Genomic DNA, 24,478 nt, shown 5'->3' with positions numbered 1-24,478 from the left:
CCAGCTGAGCCACAAGGGAAGCCCAAAATTTAAGAGAGTTATAGTTAAGCCACAAAGATGTTAGCGACTTAAGACAGTTGCAGACGGTAAAGAATCTGCCTGCCGTGAGGGAGACCTGGGCTCAACCTCTGGATTGGGAAGATCCCCTGGAGGAGGAAATGGCAACCCACTCCCGTGTTCTTGCCGGGAGAATCCCATGGACGGAGGAGCCTGGCGGGCTGCAGTCCACGGGGTCACACAGAGTTGGACACGACTGAGCACCTAACCCTTTCACAGGTTAAAAAAAAAAAAAGTGACTCACTTTCTTTTCATTCACAAGAAAAGAAAGCTTCTGGTCCTTTGACAAAGTGGCAAGTAGAATTTAAATGAGAACAGCCTGACTCCGGAGCTGGATCCCGAATTCAGCACTTTCCAAGCTTCAAATAAGCCAGGGTGCTCTGAGATTCCCTGGGGCTCTGAGGGGCGTGTAAAGCCCAGAACAGGCACCGCTGTCGTGATCACAATCACTTTCAGGGACTCGGCCACAAGAAAGAGTTCCGAGGTCCCCTGGCAGACAAGCCTCGGGAATGAGCACTTGGGGTCCCCAAGAACAAACAGGGGGACAATGCAAAGCCCACTGGGCTGTCCACGGAGGCATCAGAAGAACATTCTGCAGATTTAAAGATGCTTGATCCCTCCTAACAGATGCCAGTCTGCTTTGCAAATCACATCCCCTTTCATGCAAGGATTCCTGTGGGTCTAGACCACGTCCTGGGGACACATCCTTTATTCTGAGCTTGGAACAGGGGTATTGTCTTGCTGGCTCATTGAATACAATCCACATGAACTCTCCCGCCCTTTCTATCGGCTCCGACAGGCTGGGTTCCAACCCGACACGCAATCTCATAGCTGTGGGATGCCGGGGGCGGCTGTTAACCTCTCAGGGTCCCGTCTCCTTTTCAGATTTTCTGTTGCTTAGTCTATTCACTTGTGCCTGACTCTTTTGTGACCCCATGGACTGCAGCCCGCCAGGCTCCTCTGTCCACGGAATTCCCCAGGAAAGAATATGGAGTGGGTAGCCATACCCTTCTCCGGGGGATCTTCCCGACCCAGGGATCGAACCCAGGTCTCCTGCACTGCCAGGAGACTCTTTACCTTCTGGGCCACCAAGGGAACCCCTCTTTGAATGTAAAGCTGCCAGCAATCTAGGACGAGACCACTGCTTTCCCGCTATTCTTCAACCTGTGGCCACTGCAATACAAGTCTTGACACTTTTTTCCACCCCCACCTTCTTCAGGATTCTTAAAGAACACGAACAACAAAACTGAAAGGGCTTCCACACACTGGCTCTTAATTTATCACTCAGATGTAGACGGCCCTTGATGACTGCGGTTTAACTGCTTGTCTTGGCAAGATTAATTTTGTCTGCGTGGGGGACTCTGTGTCTGTATCATAGTAACCAGATATAGTCATTTGGGGGTTGAGGTCTTAGCAGCATTTCCCACTGCAAGCTGCGGCCTTGGAGTGCTTCGAGAGGCATTGCAGGACTTCCCTGGTGGCTCAGTGGTAAAGACTCCACCTGCCAGTGTCGGCGACACGGGTTGGATCCCTGATCTGGGAAGATTCCCACGTGCCGCGGGGCATCCAAGCCCAGTCGTCACAACTTCTGAGGCCACGTGCTGCAGCTACTGAGGCCCACACACCCAAAAGCCTGTGCTCCACAAGAGAAAAGCAGGCACCTAAACAATAGAGTAGCCCTTGCAGCAAAGAAGACTCAGCACAGACAAGAAATAGGGAAAATAAAATTATCTTTAAAAGAAGCATTTCAAAGACATCTCTGTTTCTTCCAACTGTAAGCCACCCATACCGTCCCCTGGGACCCTCAGCTGACTCCCTGAGTAATCTTGATGTCATCTACTGAACGTGTTACAGGGAAGGGCGGATTTCGATTCCTCCTTGCATCTGTTTCTTTGCCTTTAACTTTTGCTCTCCATTGCTCTGATTATTCTAATCATTCACTGGAAGGACTGTTGCTGAAGTTGAAGCTCCAACACTTTGGCCACCTAAAGCAAAGAGCCGACTCATTGGAAAAGACCCTGATGCTGGGAAAGATTGAAGGCAGGAGGAGAAGGGGACGACAGAGGATGAGATGGTTGGATGGCATCACCAACTCGATGGACATGAGTTTGAACAAGCTTCGGGAGATGGTGATGGACAAGGAAGCCTGGTGTGTTGCAGTCCATGGGGTCACAAAGAGTCGGACACGACTGAGCGACTGAACTGAACTGAACTGACGTTAGTTCAGCCTCAGTCTGCAATACGCTGTAGCTGACCTTTCACATTTAACTTCTGATCTTCAGATAAAGAAGGGTATCCAACCAAGACCCACTGAAATGATTAGTGAAGACAAAAACCAGCTCAGCCTGGCTTATGCCATTTAATTCCTAAGACAAAAGTAGCTGAAATTAGAACGTTCTCTCTGCTACCCACTCCCGTACCCTTGCCTGGAGAATCCCCTGGACAGAGGAGCCTGGCAGGCTACAATCCATGGGGTCACAAAGAGTTGGAGACGACTTAACTGCAGCAGCTACTTTACAGACTTATATTCACCTTCTCAAAACTCTGCACCAGAATACCAGAGCCAAAAACATTTACCAGTCTCTTAAGACACATTTGACCATAAAATCCAGTTGTCATTACATTGACTTTATACTAACATGGATGGCTAAGTCAAAACTTAAAGCCACACTTTTTGAATACACGCTGAACAGGAAGTTTAAGCTCAAAATTCCCATCATCACGTAACCAAAGTTATCCGCATTCTAATAATGCTTTTGTGAGTGCTCCTAAAACATAATGGGAATAATGATCTCAGATGATGATAAAGTTAAGCCATTCGATGCGCTGAGACAACTAAATTACAGAATCATTAGAATTATAGAATTATTCAATTATAGAGAAGACATTGTACATAAAAGCTGAAAGGGATTCATGTTTTAAAAGAGTAGAGACAGCATTCTGGCTGTAATGTTTTGGAAAAAATAAGTATTTAACAAGTCTGGAATTGTAATAGGCAATGAAAGTGTCAGTCACTCAGTTGTGTCCGATTCTTTGCAACCCCATGGACTGCAGCCCACCAGGCTCCTCTGTCCATGGGATTCTCCAGGCAAGAATACTGGAGTGGGGTGCCATTCCCTTCTCCAGGGTGATCTTCCCGACCCAGGGATCGAACCTGGGTCTCCTGCATTATAGGTGGATTCTTCACTGTCTGAGCCACCAGGGAAATGTAAGGCATCCGACCTCATCAAGACAAACACGAGGTGGATCTCCCCCACGCTGCTGCTCCATTCTAGTAGACGGGTTCCAGTGTCCTGCTGAAAAGCCGCGGCTTCTCTGAGCGAGGAACACGGTCGACATCTGCTGTGTTGGCTAGTTGCCATGGTGTAGACACTCCCAAGACTGACTTCCAGGTAGGAACGTGTCCCCACAAGCTGGTGAGATTCCTCAGCCATCCCGGGCTGGCTCTGGCTCACTGCGGCCCTACATTTAGAAACCCTGATCCTAAATGTCTCTCTCCTTTTCTAATCAATTATCTGGAGCTCAAGATACTCTGGAGCTCAAGGTAGCAATACTCTTGCCTCTAAGAATTACAGAAAGCGTCCTCTAGGTGGTGATGACCACAGTCTCCTACGAGCATAGATCTCAGATGATGCAAGCCCATCTCTTCTAAACAGTATCAGTTCAATGTCTGTGAATTGCCCACACTCTCCTACCAACATGGATCTGAGATGATCCAAGTGACGTCCTCCAACTAGGACTGGTTTAAGTTCTATGCTAACCCACAGTCTCCTGCCGATACAGATCAGAAAGTGAAAACACAGCGGGACCTTAAGGTCCTCAGCCTGCCTTTCGTCTGTGGAAAGCCTTGTGCCAAAGAATAACTTTAGTCAGTAGAAGTGAGAACAGGCAGAGACCAAGGGAGACAGTCACAGGAGACCAGATAATGACAGTGTAGTCATGCAGTAAATTCAGGCAAATTCAAGGAAAGCTCAAAGGGTTTATGGAGAAGGGAATGGCAACCCATGCCAGTATTCCTGCCGGGAGAATCTCATGGAGCGTGGCGGGCTACAGTCCATGGGGTGGCAAAGAGTCGGACACGAATGAAGTGACTGAGCACCAAAGGCTATATAGATAATATTCTGAGCCAGGTTTCATGAGCTGTTTTATAGATACTGCAACCCCCACCAGGGGGAAGACGTTAACTCCATGACGACCAGACTATAGCAATGCCCTAACCTGCCCTAATTCCAAGAACTGGCCTCTAAGAAACGGAAACCAATCAACCCTGGGACTGAAGACTGTGCTCTGCTCTGCTAAGTCATCTCAGCCCTGTCTGACCCTTGGCGACCCCCTGGACTGTAGCCCTCCAAGCTCCTCTGTCCGTGCCATTCTCCAGGCAGAATCCTGGGGTGGGTTGCCATGCCCTCCTCCAGGGGATCTTCCCCACCTGGGGCTCGAACCCACGTCTTTCATGCGCCCTGCATTGGCAGGTGGGTTCTTTACTGCTGGCACCACTGGCGCTAGTGGGACTGAAAGATGAGCTGTACCGAAAAGAATCAAGATGGTACTGATCAGACCACCGACGATCAGCTTCAAGATGACCGGCAGGGCTGACTGTGCTGTTTCTGCAAGGAACCGCCCCTCCCTCTGTCTATAAAAGCTTTTACATTCCGACTGTCAGCGGGGAGGAGGGAGCAGGGAGTCAGCCTTTGGACATATGTCCGCTCCCCCTCTGGCTAAGAGCATCCCAATAAAGCAAACTCTTCCTTCCCACCACCCTGCCCTCTGCAGGGGCTTTTGGGCGTCCAGCAGCCAGACCCCACTTTTGGTTACGAGATGATCTAAGCCTTCTCTTCCAACGAGGACTCACGCGGTACTAGTAATCCTCACGGGCAAGGGACACTTCCTGAAACAAGTCTGCATTCCCGGCTGTTTGCCCAGCCGGCAGCACCCGTCGTCACCTAAGAGGCGAGCAGCTCCCGGGCAGAGAACTCAGTATATTTTGCCCACCTACAGGTGTCCAGCCCAGCCTAGCAGGGGCCACGTGGTGGATGCTCAGTAAATACGTGTAGAACAAATAAGCAGACACGGATACCGAGCAAACAGCTCCAGGGAGACACGAGGGACAGCCACAGCGGCCACGATCCCCAAAGGAGATGAGAGACTGATTAAAAAAAAAGGAAACCCATGGTTTCCTCAGGCCTGTTGACTAGATGGATGATTCCGGCATCGAAACACTTGTCATTTTCCCTCTCTGTTGTTGCCTCGAGGCAGAAAGACAGTGACGAGCTGCATAAGAGGAAACGTCCCCTGTGTCGGTCTCAGCAGCAAATCTGATCCCCGGGCCTGCCACCTCCCAGCATCTGGGTCTGTTCTTTCTCACTGACCCCCATTTTCTGCCCCTTCCTCTTTATTCCTCCACATAACTGTTTCCCCAGCACCTGAGCCGATATGTTCCTTCCGGCCCCTGTGAGTGGAGGCGGCTGGCTTTACTTAAATGCAGTTCGTCAAGGTTCGGGATGCGACGCCATCCGTCTTGAAACAGCCAAGAGCCCGGGAAACTTGGTTCTCTACGGTTCTTTCAGGCTGAGTACAAAAGGAAGCGGGAAGGTGGACACACCGCTACGTTTAAGACGCATAACCAACAAGGACCTACTGAATAGCATGGACAATTCCGCTCAGTATTATGCCGCAAGCTACATGAGGAAAGCATGTGAAAAAGAACAGATACGTGTATATGCGTCACTGAATCATTTGGCTGAATACCGGAAGCTAAGGTAACACTGTTCATCAAGTATACTTCAATACGAAATAAAAAGTAAAAAAAAAAAATGGAGATGGGGAGGACCATATCTCTCATTTATGAGATGGCTCAGATTTAAAAGAAATGGTTGGATGGCATCACCAATTCAATGGACATGAGTCTGAGTAGACTCCAGGAGTTGGTGATGGACAGGGAGGCCTGGCGTGCTGCGGTTCATGGGGTCGCAAAGAGTCGGACACGACTGAGCGACTGAACTGAACTGGACTGACTCAGATTTAAATGCTGCCAGCTGTCTAGTCTCACCAAGTCATGTCCGACTCTTTGCGACCCCATGGACTGCAGCCCACCAGGCTCCTCTGTCCCTGGGATTTCCCAGGCAAGTGTACTGGAGTGGGTTGCCATTTTTCCTCCTCCAAAAACGCTGCCAATTAACCTAAACAAGAGCCAGCATGCATATGGACGTCAGGCATGATGGACACAAGGATGAGATCAGTAGATAGGGTCCTTCCGAGCCTAGAATTGTAGGCGTGTGGTTTTGCTACATTCATCTTCCAGCAGTTGACACAAGGAAGTCATACAGATTTAAAGTAGGAAATCTTCCAGAAGTTATCTCAGGGAATTCTTCCAGATTTAAAGTATAAACTTTCCAGGGGAAACCTGGTCTGATTTCTGTGGACCAAAGAAGGGTCACAATCTCCCACTTGAAAAATAATGGAGCAGCTGCTCTGTAAATGCTGTCTTGGGTAAGCCGGCTGGGTGACGAGGATGGGGTCAGGACTGCACTGAAATCCGGTATGAGAATCCCCTGAATTTAAGAATGAGCCAGCAGCTGGCAGCGTGGTGACAAGATGCTCTGGGAGAATCTCGCATCTGGGAGCAGAACCCAAAACATGCTAGAGAAAAGGGGAGCTTCATCCCCTCTCTGAAGAAGCGTCTGAGAGTCTGAGATTAGCATCGACCTCTAAGATATACAGTAGGGGTATAATAGGTTCTGGGTTCCCACAGATGCCTAAGCATCTCAGCGATGGTTTCGCTTCAGTCACTGTCGCGTCCAACTCTCTGTGACCCCACGGACTGCAGCACGCCAGGCCTCCCTGTCCACCACCAACTCCCCGAGCTTGCTCAAACTCGTGTCCATTGAGTCGGTGATGCCATCCAACCGTCTCATCCTCTGCCGTCCCCTTCTCCTCCCGCCTTCAATCTTTCCCAGCATCAGGGCCTTTTCTAAAGAGTCAGTTCTTTGCATCACGTGTCCAAGGTATTGGAGCTTCAGCTTCAGCATCAAGTCCTTCCAATGAATATTCAAGACCGACTTCTTTCAGGATGAACTAGTTGGATCTCCTTGGGCTGTAATTTTATATTTACGTATATGAAAACCAGATGCGGGACTATCGCTGCACGTATGATCCTCGCTTGGCTCCGCTTGGTCCTTCAGGCTCATTAGAAACGCACCTGTTGGGACTTCCCTGATGGTTTAGTGGTTAAAACTCTGCCTGGCCATGCAGGAGACGCAGGTTTGATCCCTGGTCCGGGAAGATCCCACTTGCCGTGGGACAACTGAACCTGTGAGCCTCAGCTACTGAACCTGTGCTCGAGAGCCAAGGAGCCACAATTATTGAGCCCACGGGCTGCAACCAGTGAAGCCTGAGCGCCCTACAGCCGGTGATCTGCAACAAGAGAACCCACTGCAATCAGAAGCCTGCAAACTGCGAGCAGAGACCCAGCGCCACCAAAAACACACACCTGGACAAAGAAGAATTGTTAATAAAAGGAAATGCACTTTTACATCTGCTGTCGGCAGACCTCAAAGCATCGAGTACATCTTGTCACTGACACAGACGTAAAACACACCTGGTCTGGAAACCACGATGCCGTCAACGCATCTGAGCGTTGTCTTAAACATCTACGGCTAGCAGACACACACAGAGAATCTGTGACCGAGCAGATCGACAGATCAGCGGGTCGTGACCTGCCCGCTGCCTATGAGGCTCAGCGGACAAGGTCAGCTTGTTAAAGCCACCCAGCACCGGTGCAAAACCAGAAGACCGCAGGCAGGGGAGATGGCATTTCAGGGGCATCGCGGGAGGTGGGTAAGTATTAACCAGGAAGGAAAAGAAAGTCGTTCTCAGCAGAGGGAGCCGCCAGCAGGGACAGGCCATGCCAGAGCAGACGGGCTGTTGGGCAGAAACTCAGATGGAAGGTCAGACCAGGAGACGCAGCTGGGTGGCTGGCGGAGCGGGGAGAAAGGAGCCTCAGAACCCTGCCGATCACGTGGCACGTCCTCTGTCCCCGCAGGAGGAAGGAGCCAGCAAGCACTGGCATAGAGCTGGGCGATCACCCTGGTCTGCCGAGACAAGCGGGGTAACCAGCAGGCTCGAGAGAAGAAAGTAGGAAGAGGAGGAAGGGAAGATCAAACCAAGCGTCTCTGGAGGGGCATCTTGCGAGAGCAACGCCCTCTTGCGGTTTTCTTCTCTTCCCCTGCCCCTCTCTGATGCCACGCAGCCCTCGAAGCAAGGCGGGGAAAGATACCCGGGAGCAGAGACGCGTCTACTCACTGTTGGGCGGGTTCCAGCGCACGGCGTTCAGGTAGGAGTTGCAGTAGTGGAAGAGAAACTCGTGCCCCGATCGCTGGGTCTGGCCCTGCAGCAAGGGCATCAGGTCCCGGCCGTCGATGATCCTGGGGGATGAAGCGGGCGGGGCGTCAGGTGGCCTCGTCCGCCGGGAGGGCTCAGACACCCTGGCGACTGAGCTGCCCCTCAGTACACGGAGGCGTGATGGGGCTACAAGGCTCAGCAAGGGACGCTGAGAACACCGACCGACCGTCCCCGGGCGAGGCATGCCATGTTAGGGAGGCAGGTCAGCTCTGCTCAGGCGTGAACTAATTCCCTAACCCTAACCCTAACCCTCAAAGCGACACTGTGAGTGGGGACCGGCGTCATCCTGGGATCATGATACGGAGACACGGAGTGATTCGCCCAACGTCACGAGTGTCACACGTCCACGGGGCAGACCCACTCACGGGCATATACTCCGAAAAAATCCCTAATTCAAAAAGACACAGGCACCCTAGTCTTCACCACAACACTATTCACAATAGCCAGGATGTGCACGCAACCCAGATGTCCATCGACAGAAGAAATGATAAAGAAGATGCGCTACATATATATAGTGGAATATTGCTCAGCCATGAAAAAGAACAAAAGTGCATCATTTACAGCGATGTGGACAGACCCAGTGTCTGTCATACAGTGAAGTAAGCCAGAAAGAGAAAAACAAGTACTGTATATGAAGGCACGTATACGGAAGCGAGAAGGATGGTACAGGTGAATCTATGTGCAAAGTGGAAACAGAGGTGCAGATGCAGAGACCAGATGTGTGGACGTGGTAGGGGAAGAAGGGGGTGGGAAGGCCTTCTACTAGTCCTGCTCCCAGTTTTCTGCTTATTGCCTTGGCCGTTGATTCACAAACTCCAGATCTGCTGAAAATAAGAATTTCTGACAATCTGTGTGTAAGAAAAAGATAATATATACAGCATGGGGCAACTGAGACTGGATAGACTTCAGTGAAAACAAAGTTCAAAGTCCCAATGAAGTGATCTGCAAATAATAATGATGATGATATTAACTATCCCGAGGACAGAAATATACTCACACACATTTACATACTATATACACACATGACACATATGTTTATGCTCTCGAAGGTAAATATATCTCTTCAATGATTGTGCCAAAAGGTGGAACTTACCAGATGGCGAGTGATAACTGTACAGAGTGGGTGATGAGCAAAATGAGACTATTTGGAAGTTTGCTGTTTAGTTGATAGGTCACGTCCGCCTCTCTGCGACCCCATGGACTGTAGCCCGCCAGGCTCCTCTGTCCATGGGATTCTCCAGGCAACAATACCAGAGAGGGTTGCCACTTCCTACTCCAGGGGATCTTCTCGACCCGGGGATCAAACCTATGTCTCCTGCATTGGCAGGCAGATTCTTCACCACTGAGCCACGTGGGAAGTCACTCATGGAGGTTAAGTAAAGGAAAAAAAAGTCTAAACTTTTCTTTTGAGTGAAACATACATTAACACCCACTAGAGGAATGGAAGGCGTCGATCCTACGCCTGGATACTAGGCACTGATTCATTGCCAGCAAAACCTGGGGCAGAAAGATACCTGCAAAGAGTGAGATTTGTTGCACTTGAGGGTTTTCTTTCTTTGATTAAAAACACTCCCAAGACAAACATCATAATGATAACGCTTATATGTGGAATCTTAAAAAAAAAAAAAAGGCACAAATGAACTTATCTACAAAGCAGAAATAGAGTCACAGATGTAGAAAACGAACCTATAGCCAGCAAAGAGGGGAAGCGGGGGAGGGATACACTGGAAGACTAGTATTGACAGACAGACACTACCATATACAAGAGCGAAAGAAAGTGCAACTCGCTCAGTCATCTCTCTGGCTCTTTGCGACTGTACAGTCCATGGGATTCTCCAGGCCAGAATACTGGAGTGGGTAGCCTTTCCCTTCCCCAGGGGCTCTTCCCGACCCAGGGGTCGAACCCAGGTCTCCCGCATTGCAGGTGGATTCTTTACCAGCTGAGCCACCAAGGAAGCCCAAGGATACAGGAGTGGGTAGCCTATCCCTTCTCCAGGGGATCTTCCCGACCCAGGAATCAAACCCCAGTCTCCCGCATTGCAGGCGGATTCTTAACCAACTGAGCCATCAGGGAAGCCCTATATAAAACGGATACTAATAAGGACCTATGGTATAGGACCGGGCACTCAACTCAACACCCTGTAATAATCTGGATGGGAGAGGAATCCGAAAAAGAATAGATAATACCAGGCTGGCTCCCTGGTAAAGAATCCGCCTGAAATGCAGGAGACGTGGGAGCCTCGGGTTCCATCCCTGAGTCTGAAGATCCCCCAGGGGAGGAAATGGCAACCCACTCCAGTATTCCTGCCTGGAGAATCCCATGGACAGAGGAGCCTGGCGGGCTGCAGTCCACGGGGCTGCAGAGAGTCGGACACGACTGACGCGACAGACCACATACCACACATGCATAAACGAATCACTTTGCGATGCAGCAGAAACTAACAGAACACTGTAAATGAACTATATTCCAACAAAAGTTTAAAAAAAAAAAACCAACCAACACTCTATGTCTCTTCTCTCCTACTATGAGAAATTGGAACTTTAAAAAATATATATATTTATTTTAATCGGAGGTTAATGACTTTATGATATTGTGGTGGATTTTGCCATACGTTGACATGAATCAGCCATGGGTGTAGATGTGTTCCCCATCCTGAACCCCCCTCCCACCTCCCTGCCCATCCCACCCGTCTGGGTCATCCCAGTGCGCCAGCCCCGAGCACCCTGCCTCATGCCTCGAACCTGGACTGGCGATCTGTTTCACCTATGATAATATACATGTTTCAAAGCTACTCTCTCAAATCATCGCACCCTCGGCTTCTCCCATAGAGTCCACAAGCGTGTTCTATACATCTGTGTCTCTCTTGCTGCCTTGCATACAGGGTCGTCCTCACTTGCTCACATAATTTGGGTGAGCACTCTTGAGAGGCGCGATGTCCCTCAGGATTTTTCTTTCTTTCTTTCTCTTTTGGTGGCGCCTTTTGGTGTCACTAAAACCCTCATAAAGTAATTATAGCCTCGCCGCTGGGAGCCCGTCCGGCACCCACCCTGAAAGATCCGTCACGCGCTGTGCCAAAGTCCACAGGACTGAAAATACTCCATTACTGTTAAGTTAAAAATAAGAACAAAAGACAGAAGTGGCTCGCTTCCAAAGCCTGCTTGCTACTCGCCATGAGAGGAACAGGGCAGACAGACAATTCTATCCGGAAGCTGCGTGTGCCCTGAATACCGTTTCTATGCTGAAACGGCAGGTATTGCGACATTTCCACAAAGACCTAGTCCTTAAGACTGCAAGTGAAAGCCGCTGACTCTCTGCGACCCCATGGGCTGTATCCACGGGATTCTCCAGGCCAGAACACTGGAGCGGGGAGCTGTTCCCTTCTCCAGGGGATCTTCACGACCCAGGGATCGAACCTGGGTCTCCCGCGTTGCAGGCGGATTCTTTACCAGCTGAGCCACAGGGGAAGCCCATCCTTAAGACTATGAGATCCTAAAGAGGTGGAAGGGAAGCAAGGGATGAGGAGAAAGGAGGAGAGCGGAGGACTGGAGCATGAAAAACTGTGGGCTAAAAATTCTGAGGTTGACATGGACCCCAGCTCTCTCCATCACCTTTATGTCCACATGGAGATAAGGCCTTTCCATGAAGGTTCAAGACTGGCAACGGATCTCCTTTTCTCCCAATCAATCTCTACCTCGCTTTTTTTATTTTATTCTTTTACAAAAAATCTTTTCTTTTTATACTGCAGTACAGTCAGTGAACTGTGATAGTTTGCAGGTGAACACCGCAGGACCTCAGCCACACAGCCGTGTGTCCACGTCCATCCCAGACTCCCTGACCATCCCTTCCTTCATCCTTCCCCCTGGGAACCATAAGGTTATCACAGAGTATTGAGCAGAGTTCCCTGAGCTGTCCAGCAGGTCCTTGCTGGTTCTCCATGTTAAACACAGCAGTGTGTCCATGTCCATCCCAGACTCCCTGACTGTCCCTCCCCCCATCCTTCCCCCTGGGAACCATCAGGTTATTACAGAGTATTGAGCAGAGTTCCCTGGGCTGTCCAGCAGGTCCTTGCTGGTTCTCCATGGTAAACACAGCAGTGTGTCCATGTCCATCCCAGACTCCCTGACTATCCCTTCCCCCATCCTTCCCCCTGGTGACCATCAGGTTATTACAGAGTATTGAGCAGAGTTCCCTGGGCTGTCCAGCAGGTCCTTGCTGGTTATCCATGGTAAACACAGCAGTGTGTCCATGTCCATCCCAGACTCCCTGACTGTCCCTTCCCCCATCCTTCCCCCTGGTGACCATCAGGTTATCACAGAGTATTGAGCAGAGTTCCCCGTGCTGTCCAGCGGGTCCTTGCTGGTTCTCCATGTTAAATACAGCTGTGTGTCCACGTCCATCCCAGATTCCCTGACTATCCCTTCCCCCATCCTTCCCCCTGGGAACCATCAGGTTATTACAGAGTATTGAGCAGAGTTCCCTGTGCTGTCCAGCAGGTCCTTGCTGGTTCTCCATGATAAATACAGCCGTGTGTCCATGTCCATCCCAGACTCCCTAACTATCCCTTCCCCCATCCTTCCCCCTGGTGACCATCAGGTTATTACAGAGTATTGAGCAGAGTTCCCTGGGCTGTCCAGCAGGTCCTTGCTGGTTCTCCATGTTAAACACAGCAGTGTGTCCATGTCCATCCCAGACTCCCTGACTATCCCTTCCCCCATCCTTCCCCCTGGTGACCATCAGGTTATCACAGAGTATTGAGCAGAGTTCCCTGGGCTGGCAGCAGGTCCTTGCTGGTTCTCCATGGTAAACACAGCCGTGTGTCCACGTCCATCCCAGACTCCCTGACTATCCCTTCCCCTATCCTTCCCCCTGGGAACCATAAGGTTATTACAGAGTATTGAGCAGAGTTCGCTGTGCTGTCCAGCAGGTCCTTGCTGGTTCTCCATGTTAAACACAGCAGTGTGTCCATGTCCATCCCAGACTCCCTGACTATCCCTTCCCCCATCCTTCCCCCTGGTGACCATCAGGTTATCACAGAGTATTGAGCAGAGTTCCCTGGGCTGGCAGCAGGTCCTTGCTGGTTCTCCATGTTAAACACAGCCGTGTGTCCATGTCCATCCCAGACTCCCTGACTATCCCTTCCCCCATGAAACCATAAGCTAAGTCTGTGAATCTGTTTCTGCTTTGTAAGGAGATTCATTTGTGTCATTTCTTTCTATAACACTTCCCACATACAAGGCATGCCATATGACATTTCTCCTTCTCTATCTGACGACTTACCTCACTCAGTATGAGAATCCCCAGGTCCACCCATGTTGCTGCAAATGGTGTTACTCTACCTCTGTTTCTGGAAGCTGTGTGTCAACATATGCCCACAAAACTCAGCGCTTAAGAACACAGGAGATAGAACCATTTTCTTAAGATCAGTATCTCATGACTAAACTGGGCCTTGATCCTACAAAGGGGGACTTAAGGATAAAAAGAAGTCTCCAAGTCTCAGAAACTTCCTTTCTTACTTCCAAGCAATAGATTTAAGTTGTTGTTTTTTTTTTAAAGGAGAGAAGCAAGGTCTGTTTTGCAACCTTCTTCTTCCTTGCAATGTAGAGAGAGGTTTCATTTTTAATTTTTTTTTATATCCTGCATCTAACGTGCTCTTTCCTGGAAGCAGGTAATAAATCACACGGTGATGGAAACCACCGTTGAACACTGCTGCAGAAATATGGCTTGTCAAAAAAAGGCTCATTTCTGCCATGAAAAATGGAAAGTGATTCTACTGAGCTAAACTTTTAAACAGTGTCTGAGCTATCAAAATAGTTGGGATGGCTGGAATGGAAATGTTCCTACAACATCACGTTTTGTGGCAGAGTGGCCCGTACACTCTCAAAATCACACACAGCATCGCCATTCTGTTCAGTTCAGTTCATTTCAGTTGCTCGGTCGTATCTGACTCTTTGTGACCCCATGGACTGCATTACGCCAGACCTCCCTGTCCATCACCAACTCCCGGAGTTTACCAGGGAAGCCTAGCTGCGTGTACATCCCCTCTTTTTTGGATTTCCTTCCCACTCAGGAAACCAAACAGCGTCGAGTAGAGTTCCCTGCATTATACAGTAGGCTCCCGTGAGTTATCTATTTTACACACAGCATCAGTAGTGGAGGGGCTTCCCAGGTGGCTCAGCGGTAAAATGTAGGAGACGCAGGTTGGTCCCTGAGTCGGGAAGATCCCCTGGAGGAGGAAATGGCAACCTGCTCCAGTCTTCTTGCCTGGAGACTCCCAGGGACAGAGGAGCCTGGCGGGCTACAGTCCGTGGGGCTGAGAAAGCTGGACACGACGTGAACAACAACAACAGTCAACAGTGGGTATGTCTCAGTCCTAATCTCCCAATTCATTCCACCCTCCCGGCCCTCCTGACAAACCACACATTCGTTCTCTGCATCTTTCTCCCCGATCCCCGCCCGGCCAACGGGTCCATCTGTACCATGCACCTAGCTCTCGGGGCCTATGTCTTATATCAACAAAGAGAGACGGTTCTCCCTTTATTTCGAGAATCAGCTTATCGGAAGACCAGGGGGAAAGGATTTTTCTGCACGTGCCGGGGTGACGGCCACAGGTAAGCTATGGCACCAAAAGCAAACACACCCCTCAAGCAGGCCTGGGGAGGTGGAGATTCGCTGTGGATGGGGCTCCCATGCAAGGCACACCTCGGGCTGAATTAGAGAAACCTCACGGCAGAGATTCAGCCACACAACAGTCTCTCTGTGTAACCCCGGGATCACTGCTCTTTGTCGCTAAGTAGAAAGCCTGCCTGGAAGGGCTTTTCATTTCTCACAGAGCTAGGGTTGATCAGGAGAGCTATGTCTGGTAAGACATGAGATGCTTCTTCACAACGACAAGGCTGTCCTTGTCCTTGCAGAGGGTCTTGTGAACAAAATACCCTCTCGTGAGACAAAACGAATGGAAAAATGCTAGGGCGCTTCATTAAGTGATTGTCCCGTAGCCTGGGTCCAACCCTCTGAATGTGCTTCTTCTCCTAAGAAAGGTCCCTTTAACATTTCTCAAGTGGGCGCTCAGGAACGCTGATTCCCATCCATCAGTAGCGGGAAAAGAGTTCAGGTTGTTTTCTAAAGAGGAAACATCCCGGTGTCTGCTTTATAGACGGAGATGGATAAATAGGGGGCTTCCCTGGGGGCCCAGACTGTAAAGAATCTGCCTGCAGTGCAGGGGACCTGGGTTCAGTCCCCGGGTCGGGAAGATCTCCTGGAGGAGGGCATGGCAACCCACTCCAGTATTCTTGCCTGGAGACTCCCATGGACAGAGGAGCCTGACGGGCTACAGACCACAGACATGCAAAGAGTCGGACACAACTGAAGCGACTGGATAAATAGAAGAATGGATAAATAGAAGAATGTTATCCAGTTGTCATTATTGAAAAGCTGTAATAAGGTTTTCCTAACAACAGTGACATCTAAGAGGGACCTCCACCCAGACACAACGTCATTGGGTTGAGTAAGGCCATCAGCGGATGAGAGCCATAGGAAGAACCTTCAATATATTCAGAAAGGAATCTACTGACGAAACTGGCTCACGCAGAAAAGACTTGGGTCTGATTAACAGGGCTGCGGGCTGGCTTCCTCCATCAACGGGCACACGTGAGGAAGCCAGGATGACTTCCATCACCCTCAGGTTGGGGTGGGGAGGAGGTGCCAGCAGTGAGACTTCCCTTTAAGAATCTCCCTCTTTGCCTCTGGACTTCTGCCTTCCCTGGCCTCTTCCCAGTGAGATGGAAAACCATTTAAAGATGCTGTGAGGGCCCGTGGTATGTCCCTGGTGGTCCAGTGATTAAAAATCCACCTTGCAATGACCTTGCAAAATGGGTTTGAACTCCAGGGACACAGGTTCGATCCCTGGTTGGAAAATTAATATCCCAGATGCCTTCAAGCAACTAACCCACATGCCACAAGCAGAATCCCCAGGTCAGAATTAGAGAGTCTGCACGCTGCACCGGAAGATCCCACAACACGCAGTGGAGATCCTGAGGGCCCCAACTACGACCCGATGAGGCTAAAAAAAAACACTATGAGAGAAAAGAGCAGGGATGATATGATATCATGAGCCAAAGAGTTGATGCTTCTGAACTGCGGTGCCTGAGAAGATTCGAGAGTCCCGTGGACTGCAAGGAGATCCACCCAGTCCATCCTAAAGGAAATCAGTCCTGAATGTTCATTGGAGGGACTGATGCTGAAGCTGAAACTCCAGTCCTTTGGCCACCTGATGGGAAGAGCTGACTCACTGGAAAAGACCCCGATGCTGGGAAAGATTGAAGGTGGGAGGAGAAGGGGACGACAGAGGATGAGAGGGTTGGATGGCATCACCGACTCGATGGACATGAGTTTGAGCAAACTCCGGGAGTTGGTGATGGACAGGGAGGCCTGGCGTGCTGCGGTTCATGGGGTCACAAAGAGTCAGACAGGACTTAGCAGCTGAACAACAAGAGCAATCTGAACAGTCTGTGTGCACTGTTCCCAATACTATTCACATTTATACGGAGGGAAAGAACCAGGGCTAAAGAGCAGATAAAAGAAGCAGGAAGACTTCTGACTGTCTATGAGAAAAAACGTTTGGGACTTCCCTGGTGGTCCAGTGGTTAAGACTCCATGCTTCCACTGCAGGGGGCCATGGGTTCGATCCCTGGTCGGGGAACTAAAAATTCCTTACGCCGCACAGAGTGGAGAAATAGATAAAACAAATCTCTTTTAAAAAAAAAAAAGAGAATTTTGATGAGTTCCCACTGCTGAGTTTTCCATCATTAGAGGAAAGGCAGAATAGCGTGACGGGAGGGTAAGATCTTCGAAGCCCCCCTTCAGCCTTCAAAGTGATGACCATCTAACCCCTGATGGAGATTAAATGTGGAAGCTGCAATAACTCTCTTTCCCTATGGTGGGCGAAGCATAAAGGACAAGTATTCATGCCTCTCCACTCTGCAATTGCCGACTCTGACGCTTTCCATCTTCACATCAACCCATTTGGCGGCATTCACGGCTGAACCCATTTGCAGGAGAAGAAACCAAGGCCCAGGAAGTTCGGGGCTTTGAGGCTGTTAAAACAGCCAAGATGCGAAGCCCTGCATGCAGTACGGCTCCAGGGTCTCTGTTCTCCGGAGCACCAGCTGCTCTCCAGGTGTGGTCCAGACACCCACGGGCATTCCCTGAGATCTATCAGGAGGTCTACGAGCTGAAACGATCTCCATGGCGATTGAAAACATTCTTTGATCTCTTGCATCACTGGTCTTTCACGAGTTCATGGAGGGCCTCTCCCCGGAGGCTCCATCATCACTCTGCCAGCCGACTCAATGTCTGCTTGGGCGCTCTTGCGTTTAAAGACTCTGATTTGAAGATTTGAGTACTAATATGGCGAACATAGATGGATACCACCCACAGAGGCAGAAGCACCTTTGGGTTCCTCAATCAGTGAAGTGTTTCTGAGGGTCTTGAGACCAGAACTCCACGAAAACAGTTAATCAGCGTGCCTCACTTGGAACTCTGCAGATGGGTCATAACGTGTAAGAAGGGCTACACTCTATAATTTCGCCTTTCTCATTTGTGTGTGTGTATTTGTGTGTGTGTGTGGTGAGTGGGCGCACCTCTGGCAGAAGGTATACCCAATGTAGAAATTTGGAAAAAAGAAGAAAAAGGGAAGAGTGAACCAAGCTTGTACACAAAGGAGCTGAGCAAACCTCCGCCTGGACTCAGCTCTGGCCGAGCTGTTGTTTTTGTCCCTAGTTTCCCAGTCTCCGCTGGGTTCCCCCGGCAGCTGAATTTAAACCACATTTGTGGCCTGTGCACCCCCAACGCCTGCCACCTGACTAATGAAAAACAATTAATCAGCACGCCTCACTCAGAGCTCTTTGGATGGGTCATAACACTTAAGGAGAAACCGTCGGCGATGTCATCAGAAGCTGTATTTAAATGGAAGAGAAAGACGTTTCATTTAGAGCCTGCTAGATGAAGACGTGCTGGGGAAACAGGCCTGATGGAGGAGCCAGCTGCCTTTCTGGGTGCTCTTGCAGCAAAGAGCCGCTGGGTGGGGCTGGGAGGAGGCGTGTGTGATGAGAGGAGGGGGTTTACTCTGTCCAGCTGCCCTGCTGCAAGCCAATGAGACAGAGAGAGACTTATGCCAAAAGAGGGAAGCTCAGCTAAAGACTGCAATTCCATTCCTGGGCATATACCATACACTCCATGGAATTCTCCAGGCCAGAATACCGGAGTGGGTAGCCTTTCCCTTCTCCAGGGGAATCTTCCTAACTCAGGGATGGAACCCAGGTCTCCCGCATTGCAGGCGGATTCCTTACCAGCTGAGTCGCCAGGGAAGCCCATCGCAATGGTAGAAGACACATGTACCCCCACGTTCACTGCAGCATTATTAACAACAGCTGGGACATGGAAGCAACCCAGCTGTCCATCAACAGGCGAATGGATAAAGAAGAAGTGGGACGTGCATACGATGGAATATTACTCAACCACGAAAAAGAAACAAAACTGGATCTTTCCTAGAGACGTGGATGGACCCAGGGACTAGAAGAAATTAAGTCAGCTGATACGAATACCAGATATGGACGCATATATGGAATCCAGAAAACTGGTAGAGACGAACCCATTTGCAGGGAAGGGATATAGACACAGACGTAGAGGGTAGACGTGTGGACACACAAGCGGGAAGAGATGATAGGATGAATTGAGAGGGCAGCGCTGACATATATACACCACCACGTGTAAAACAGACGGCTGTGGGAAGCTGCTGTGTAGCACGAAGGGCTCAGCTCAGGGCTCTGTGATGACTTCAAGGGGAGGGATGGGAGGCGGGAAGGAAACTCAAGAGGGAGGGGATATGTGTATCCTTATAGCCGATTCACGCTGTGGGAAAGCAGAAACCAACACGCCGTCATAGAGCAATTATTCACCAGTTTAAATAATGCAGATCCAACATGACAGGGGAAATAAATTTTAAATGAAAGAACACAAAACAAAACAAAGACACGGAGCATCCAGCCCCATCAGGCCTCGGACTTTGTTTCCCCTGGGATAACAGGATGGACAGAGCCATGCTTAAGTTGCTGGACCCACCACAGTCACCAGGGAAGCCCAAGAAGACAGGAGTGGGTAGCCTATCCCTTCTGCAGGGGATTGTCCCAGCCCAGGAACCAACCCAGGGCCTCCTGCATTGCAGGCGGATTCGAGAAGACTGGAGTGGGTAGCCTATCCCCTTCTCCAGGGGATCTTCCCAGCCCGGGAACCAAATCAGGGCCTCCTGCATTGCAGGCGGATTCCAGAAGACTGGAGTGGGTAGCCTATCCCCTTCTCCAGGGGGTCTTCCCAGCCCAGGAATTGAACCAGGGTCTCCCGCATTGCAGGTGGATTCTTTACCAGCTGAGCCAGCAGGGAAACCCCTTAAGTTATCTTCCATAAGTGGGCGTGGATGGATAACCGGTCCCGTCGCAGGCAGCCTGCCACGGAGCAGGTGATCCAGAGCTCCCTGGCCTGCAAAACCTGAGTGAGGGCATCGCAGGGAGCCGGGAGTCAGGGTACCTGTCTTGCGGCAGAGGAGACCCCGCGAGTTTGGCCACCGTGGGAAAGATGTCCATGTTGCTGGTGGGCTGGTCAATCTCCAGGCCGGCCGGGATCACGCCCGGCCACCGCACGATGCCGGGGACCCGGATGCCTCCTTCCCAGTTGTTGGCTTTTCCCCCTGGAACACAGAAGGAGACGCGTCAAGGAGGTCTGTCTTTCCAACACTGGCCCTGGGGCGGCCAGTCTGGAAGAACCGAGTGCTTTGACGACACGGATGGGACGAGAATCTCCTAGTTATCTGCGGCTTCCCCGCGGGCTCGAGTGGGAAAGAACCCGCCTCCCAAAGCAGGAGACACGGGTTCCGTCACTGGTCGGGGAAGATCCCAATTGCCTCAGAGCAACTAAGCCCGTGAGCCACAAGTATTGAGCCTGTGATTAAAGCTCGGGGGCCAGAATGACTGGGCCACGAGCTGCAGCTACTGACGTCCGAGTGGCCTGGAGCCCGCGCTCCGTAACAGGAGAAGCCGCTGCGGTGAAGCCTGAGCGGCAACGAGAGAACAGCCCGCAGTCTCCAAGCTCGAGAAAAGCCCGGGTACCCACGGAGACCCGGCACGGCCAAAATAAAGAAAATTAGAAAAACTACATTGTGACTGTTGTGATGAAAAATATTTATATTAAGTTATATATGATTATAAAATATGCAATATATATAACGTATAAGTGTATACTGGAAATATATAAAGTTATCTGTAATTATATATAAAGTATTTGTTTAATATATTCATATATATAAATTATAAAATATATTGCTATATATAATTATACTAGTTATACATAAAGTCATACATAATGATAATATATAGCATTATATATAATTTATATATAAATTATAAAGTATATAAAGTTATCTATAATTATAAAATATACATTATGTTTAATATATATTCATATATAAATTATAAAATAGTTATCTATAATTATAATATAGTTATATATAATATAAAGTCATATATAATAATATATAAAATTATATATAATTTATATATAAATTATAAAGTATATAAAGTTATCTATAATTATAATATATATTAATTATATATTTAATATATTCACATATAAAACTATAACATAGTTATACATAATTTTATATAAGTTCAGTTCAGTCGCTCGGTCGTGTCCGACTCTTTGCGATCCCATGAATCGCAACACGCCAGGCCTCCCTGTCCATCACCAGCTCCCATAAAATCATATATAATTCTAACATTCGGTTCAGTTCAGTCGCTCAGTCGTGCCAGACTCTGCGACCCCATGAATCACAGCACGCCAGGCTTCCCTGTCCATCACCAACTCCTGGAGTTTACTCAAACTCATGTCCATTGAGTCAGTGATGCCATCCAACCATCTCATCCTCTGTCATCCCCTTCTCCTCCCACCTTCCATCTTTCCCAACCTCAGGGTCTTTTCCAATGAATCAGTTCTTCACATCAGGTGGCCAGACGACTGGAGTTTCAGCTTCAACATCAGTCCTTCCAATGAATATTTAGGACTGATTTCCTTTAGGATGGACTGGTTGGATCTCCTTGCAGTCCAAGGGACTCTCAAGAATCTTCTCAACACCACAGTTCAAAAGCATTAATTCTTTGGCTAGTATACATAATATATATATATATATAATATAATATAGTATATATAATATGTATAATAATATGTAATACATTATAACATGTTTTGTGTATACACACACACACACACACACACACACACACACACATATATACACATACATATATATATATATAGGGTTGGCAGAAAAGTTTGTTCAAGTTCTCCACACGATGTCACGGAAAACTCAAACTTATCCAGTGAAGTTGCTCAGTCGTGTCTGATTCTTTGTGATCCCATGGACTGTAGCCTACCAGGCTCCTCCATCCATGGAATTTTCTGGGCAAGAGTACTGGAGTGGGTTGCCATTTCCTTCTCCAGGGGATCTTCCTGACCCAGGGATCGAACCCAGGTTTCCCGCAAACGTTTCAGCCAACCCAATATTTATGGCATGGTCACCACATGCATGACACACGGCCAGCACTGCATGGTGGATATGAGTGATGACTCTGTAACCAGGGACGGTGAAATCTTGCAGCAACCAAGACTGAGAACAATGACTCTGAGGTCCCGGGGTTCCAATTCCATTTCTAGTTTTTACCACCGGCGGAAGGCAGGATAATGCTGCCCCTGTATGCTGCATGTTTAGTCACTCAGCCGCGTCCAACTCTTTGCGACCCTACGGACTGTAGCCCGCCAGGCTCCTCTGCCCATGGAATTTTGCAGGCAAGAATACTGGAGGGGGTTGCCATTTCCTTCTCCCGAGGATCTTCCCGGCCCAGGGATCAAACCCATGTCTCCTGCGTCTCCTGCATTGGCAGATGGGTTCTTTAACATAGCACCACTTGGGAAGCTCAACAGAACTCCCATATGTCTCCAAATGGAACCTGGGGATATGGCACCTTATATGACAAAAGGAGAGTCTATTCCAGGCTCTGTGAGTGGGTCGAATACAACCTCACTTTGAGGGTCTTTCTAAGGGAAAGAGAGAAGCAGGGGTGTTGGAGTCAGAGCTGTAGTGAGAGAGGTTTCAGGATGCTACGTTACGAGCTGTGAGGATGCAGAGAGCTGCCCCAAGCCAAGGGATGCAGCTGGTCTCTGGACACTGGAAGAGGCAAGGAAGTAGGCGTTCCTGAGAGCGTTCATGAAGGAAGGCGGCTCTGCCAATGCCCTGATTTCAGCCCTCGTGGACCCATTCTGGACATCGGACCTGCAGAACCATAAGGTCACCCACTTGGGTTGCTCGGAGACACCAAAGCAGTGGTGACTTGTTAAGGCAGACCCAGGAAATGAAAATTCGGGTTCTGTGCTCATGGGCGCTCAGATCAACCGTGCCAGGCTGCATGTTGCAAACACAGAAGATGTGAGGATTCCACGGGACTAGGACCCCCAGCCTGGAAGGCAGGCGAGCACCAACAGCGGCGTTTTCATCCCAGTTAGAGTCAGTCGCTCAGTCCACTCTCAGTGACCCCGTGGGCTGCAGCCCACCAGGCTCCTCTGTCCATGGGATTCTCCAGGCCAGAATACTGGAGTGGGCTGCCATTTCCTTCTCCAGGGCGGGATCTTCCCAACCCAGGGATCGAACCTGGGTCGTCCTGCATTGCATTGCAGGCAGATTTTTTACCACTAGTGCTACCTGGGAAGCGATTCAAAAGTGACTAAGCAGAGCATGAAAGAGCTAACAGGGGGGGCTGCAGGGAGGAGCCGGGAGTGGGTCAGAATGTCCCCAGAAGACGCTCACCAAGGCCTCCCGCTCACGGACCCTGGGGAAGGCAGACGGAAATGCAGCAGCCTTGGGCTCAGAGAGGCCAGGGCTACTGGGTCCCTCTGGCAGAGAACACGGGGATGAACAGAAAAACAGACACACTACTTCTCCCCACCCCATCCCCCAGAGCACTGCCCATTTAAAACATGCTGTGCATAACTTGGGGCCAAGAACAAGCCCAGAAAATGTCTCTTGCCTGGGGGAACACCGGCTCTAAATCAACAGCCTTTGCGTTGGCTAGAGAAGGAGAAAGACAGTTAGCAGAGCAAGGCGGGGCGGGGTGGGGTGTAAAAGGAAGATACAAGAAAAAAAAATAAGAGGTGATGGAGGCTGGATTCATTCTTTCTGAAAACGCCCGAACAGAGGAAAGAGCACGGTCTAAATTTAAAACCCTGGTCGAGTCACTGTCAAATCAGCACGTTTTACATCCTGCTGGTTCTCGGGTCCTGATGGGGAATCACAAATGGATGGTGACTGAGTCAGTCTTTCTGCAAAATTCCCCCACCATTCACTCTGAGACTCCTGTTAGGAAGAGCTGTCTCCAAACCCGCCTTCCATTCCTGTCTTTGTCGAATGATGCCACCCCGCAGGTCCAATGCCTCTCAGTGGCAGAAGCGTATGCCTGTCACTCTTTTGCCTCATCTGGGCGCAGTTGTAGGAAATATTCCATCTGTCATTTTGTTCCCTCCTGTTAGGCGTCCCCCTGCCTAGATAACACTGCTTCCCTGGGTTGAGGTGAACCAGAAGGAAGCAGAGGCTTCCCTTGTGGCTCAGCGCTAAAGAACGCACCCGTCAATGCCTCTCAAGTGTGCCTGCCCGAATTAAATGACCGAGCTACAGATCCAGTGTCTCAATTTCTCACAGTAGGAGGGGACAGGCATAGAGCATTGGGTATTTAAAAAAAAAAACAAAAAACTGTTATTGGAGGGTATTCATTTAGAATATCGTGTTAGTTTGTGATTCACAGCAAAGTGATTTGTCTATACACACATATGTCTATTCTTTTTCAGATCCTTTTCCCACTTAGGGTATTACAGAGGATTGAGTCGAGTTCCTGTCCTATACGGGAGGTCCTTATTGGTATCTCTTTT

At 49.5% G+C, this 24,478-nt stretch overlaps 1 protein-coding gene across 1 annotated transcript in view; it reads right to left on the bottom strand.

Annotated features, from left to right (window-relative positions):
- Nucleotides 1–24,478, bottom strand: part of STS (steroid sulfatase) — a 156,008-nt gene that overhangs the window by 6,577 nt on the left and 124,953 nt on the right. Inside the window, exons 8-9 of the mRNA XM_065915792.1 lie at nucleotides 20,039–20,198; nucleotides 8,359–8,480 (exon numbers count right to left, since the gene is read on the bottom strand). Coding sequence (XP_065771864.1) covers nucleotides 8,359–8,480; nucleotides 20,039–20,198 — 282 coding nt within the window. The remainder of the gene's footprint in view (nucleotides 1–8,358; nucleotides 8,481–20,038; nucleotides 20,199–24,478) is intronic.

The sequence above is a fragment of the Muntiacus reevesi genome, chromosome X, assembly GCF_963930625.1.
Source record: "Muntiacus reevesi chromosome X, mMunRee1.1, whole genome shotgun sequence".
Lineage (NCBI taxonomy): Eukaryota > Metazoa > Chordata > Mammalia > Artiodactyla > Cervidae > Muntiacus > Muntiacus reevesi.
Note: the sequence above shows the minus strand (reverse complement) of the source record. Positions and strands in the feature narration are given on the sequence as shown.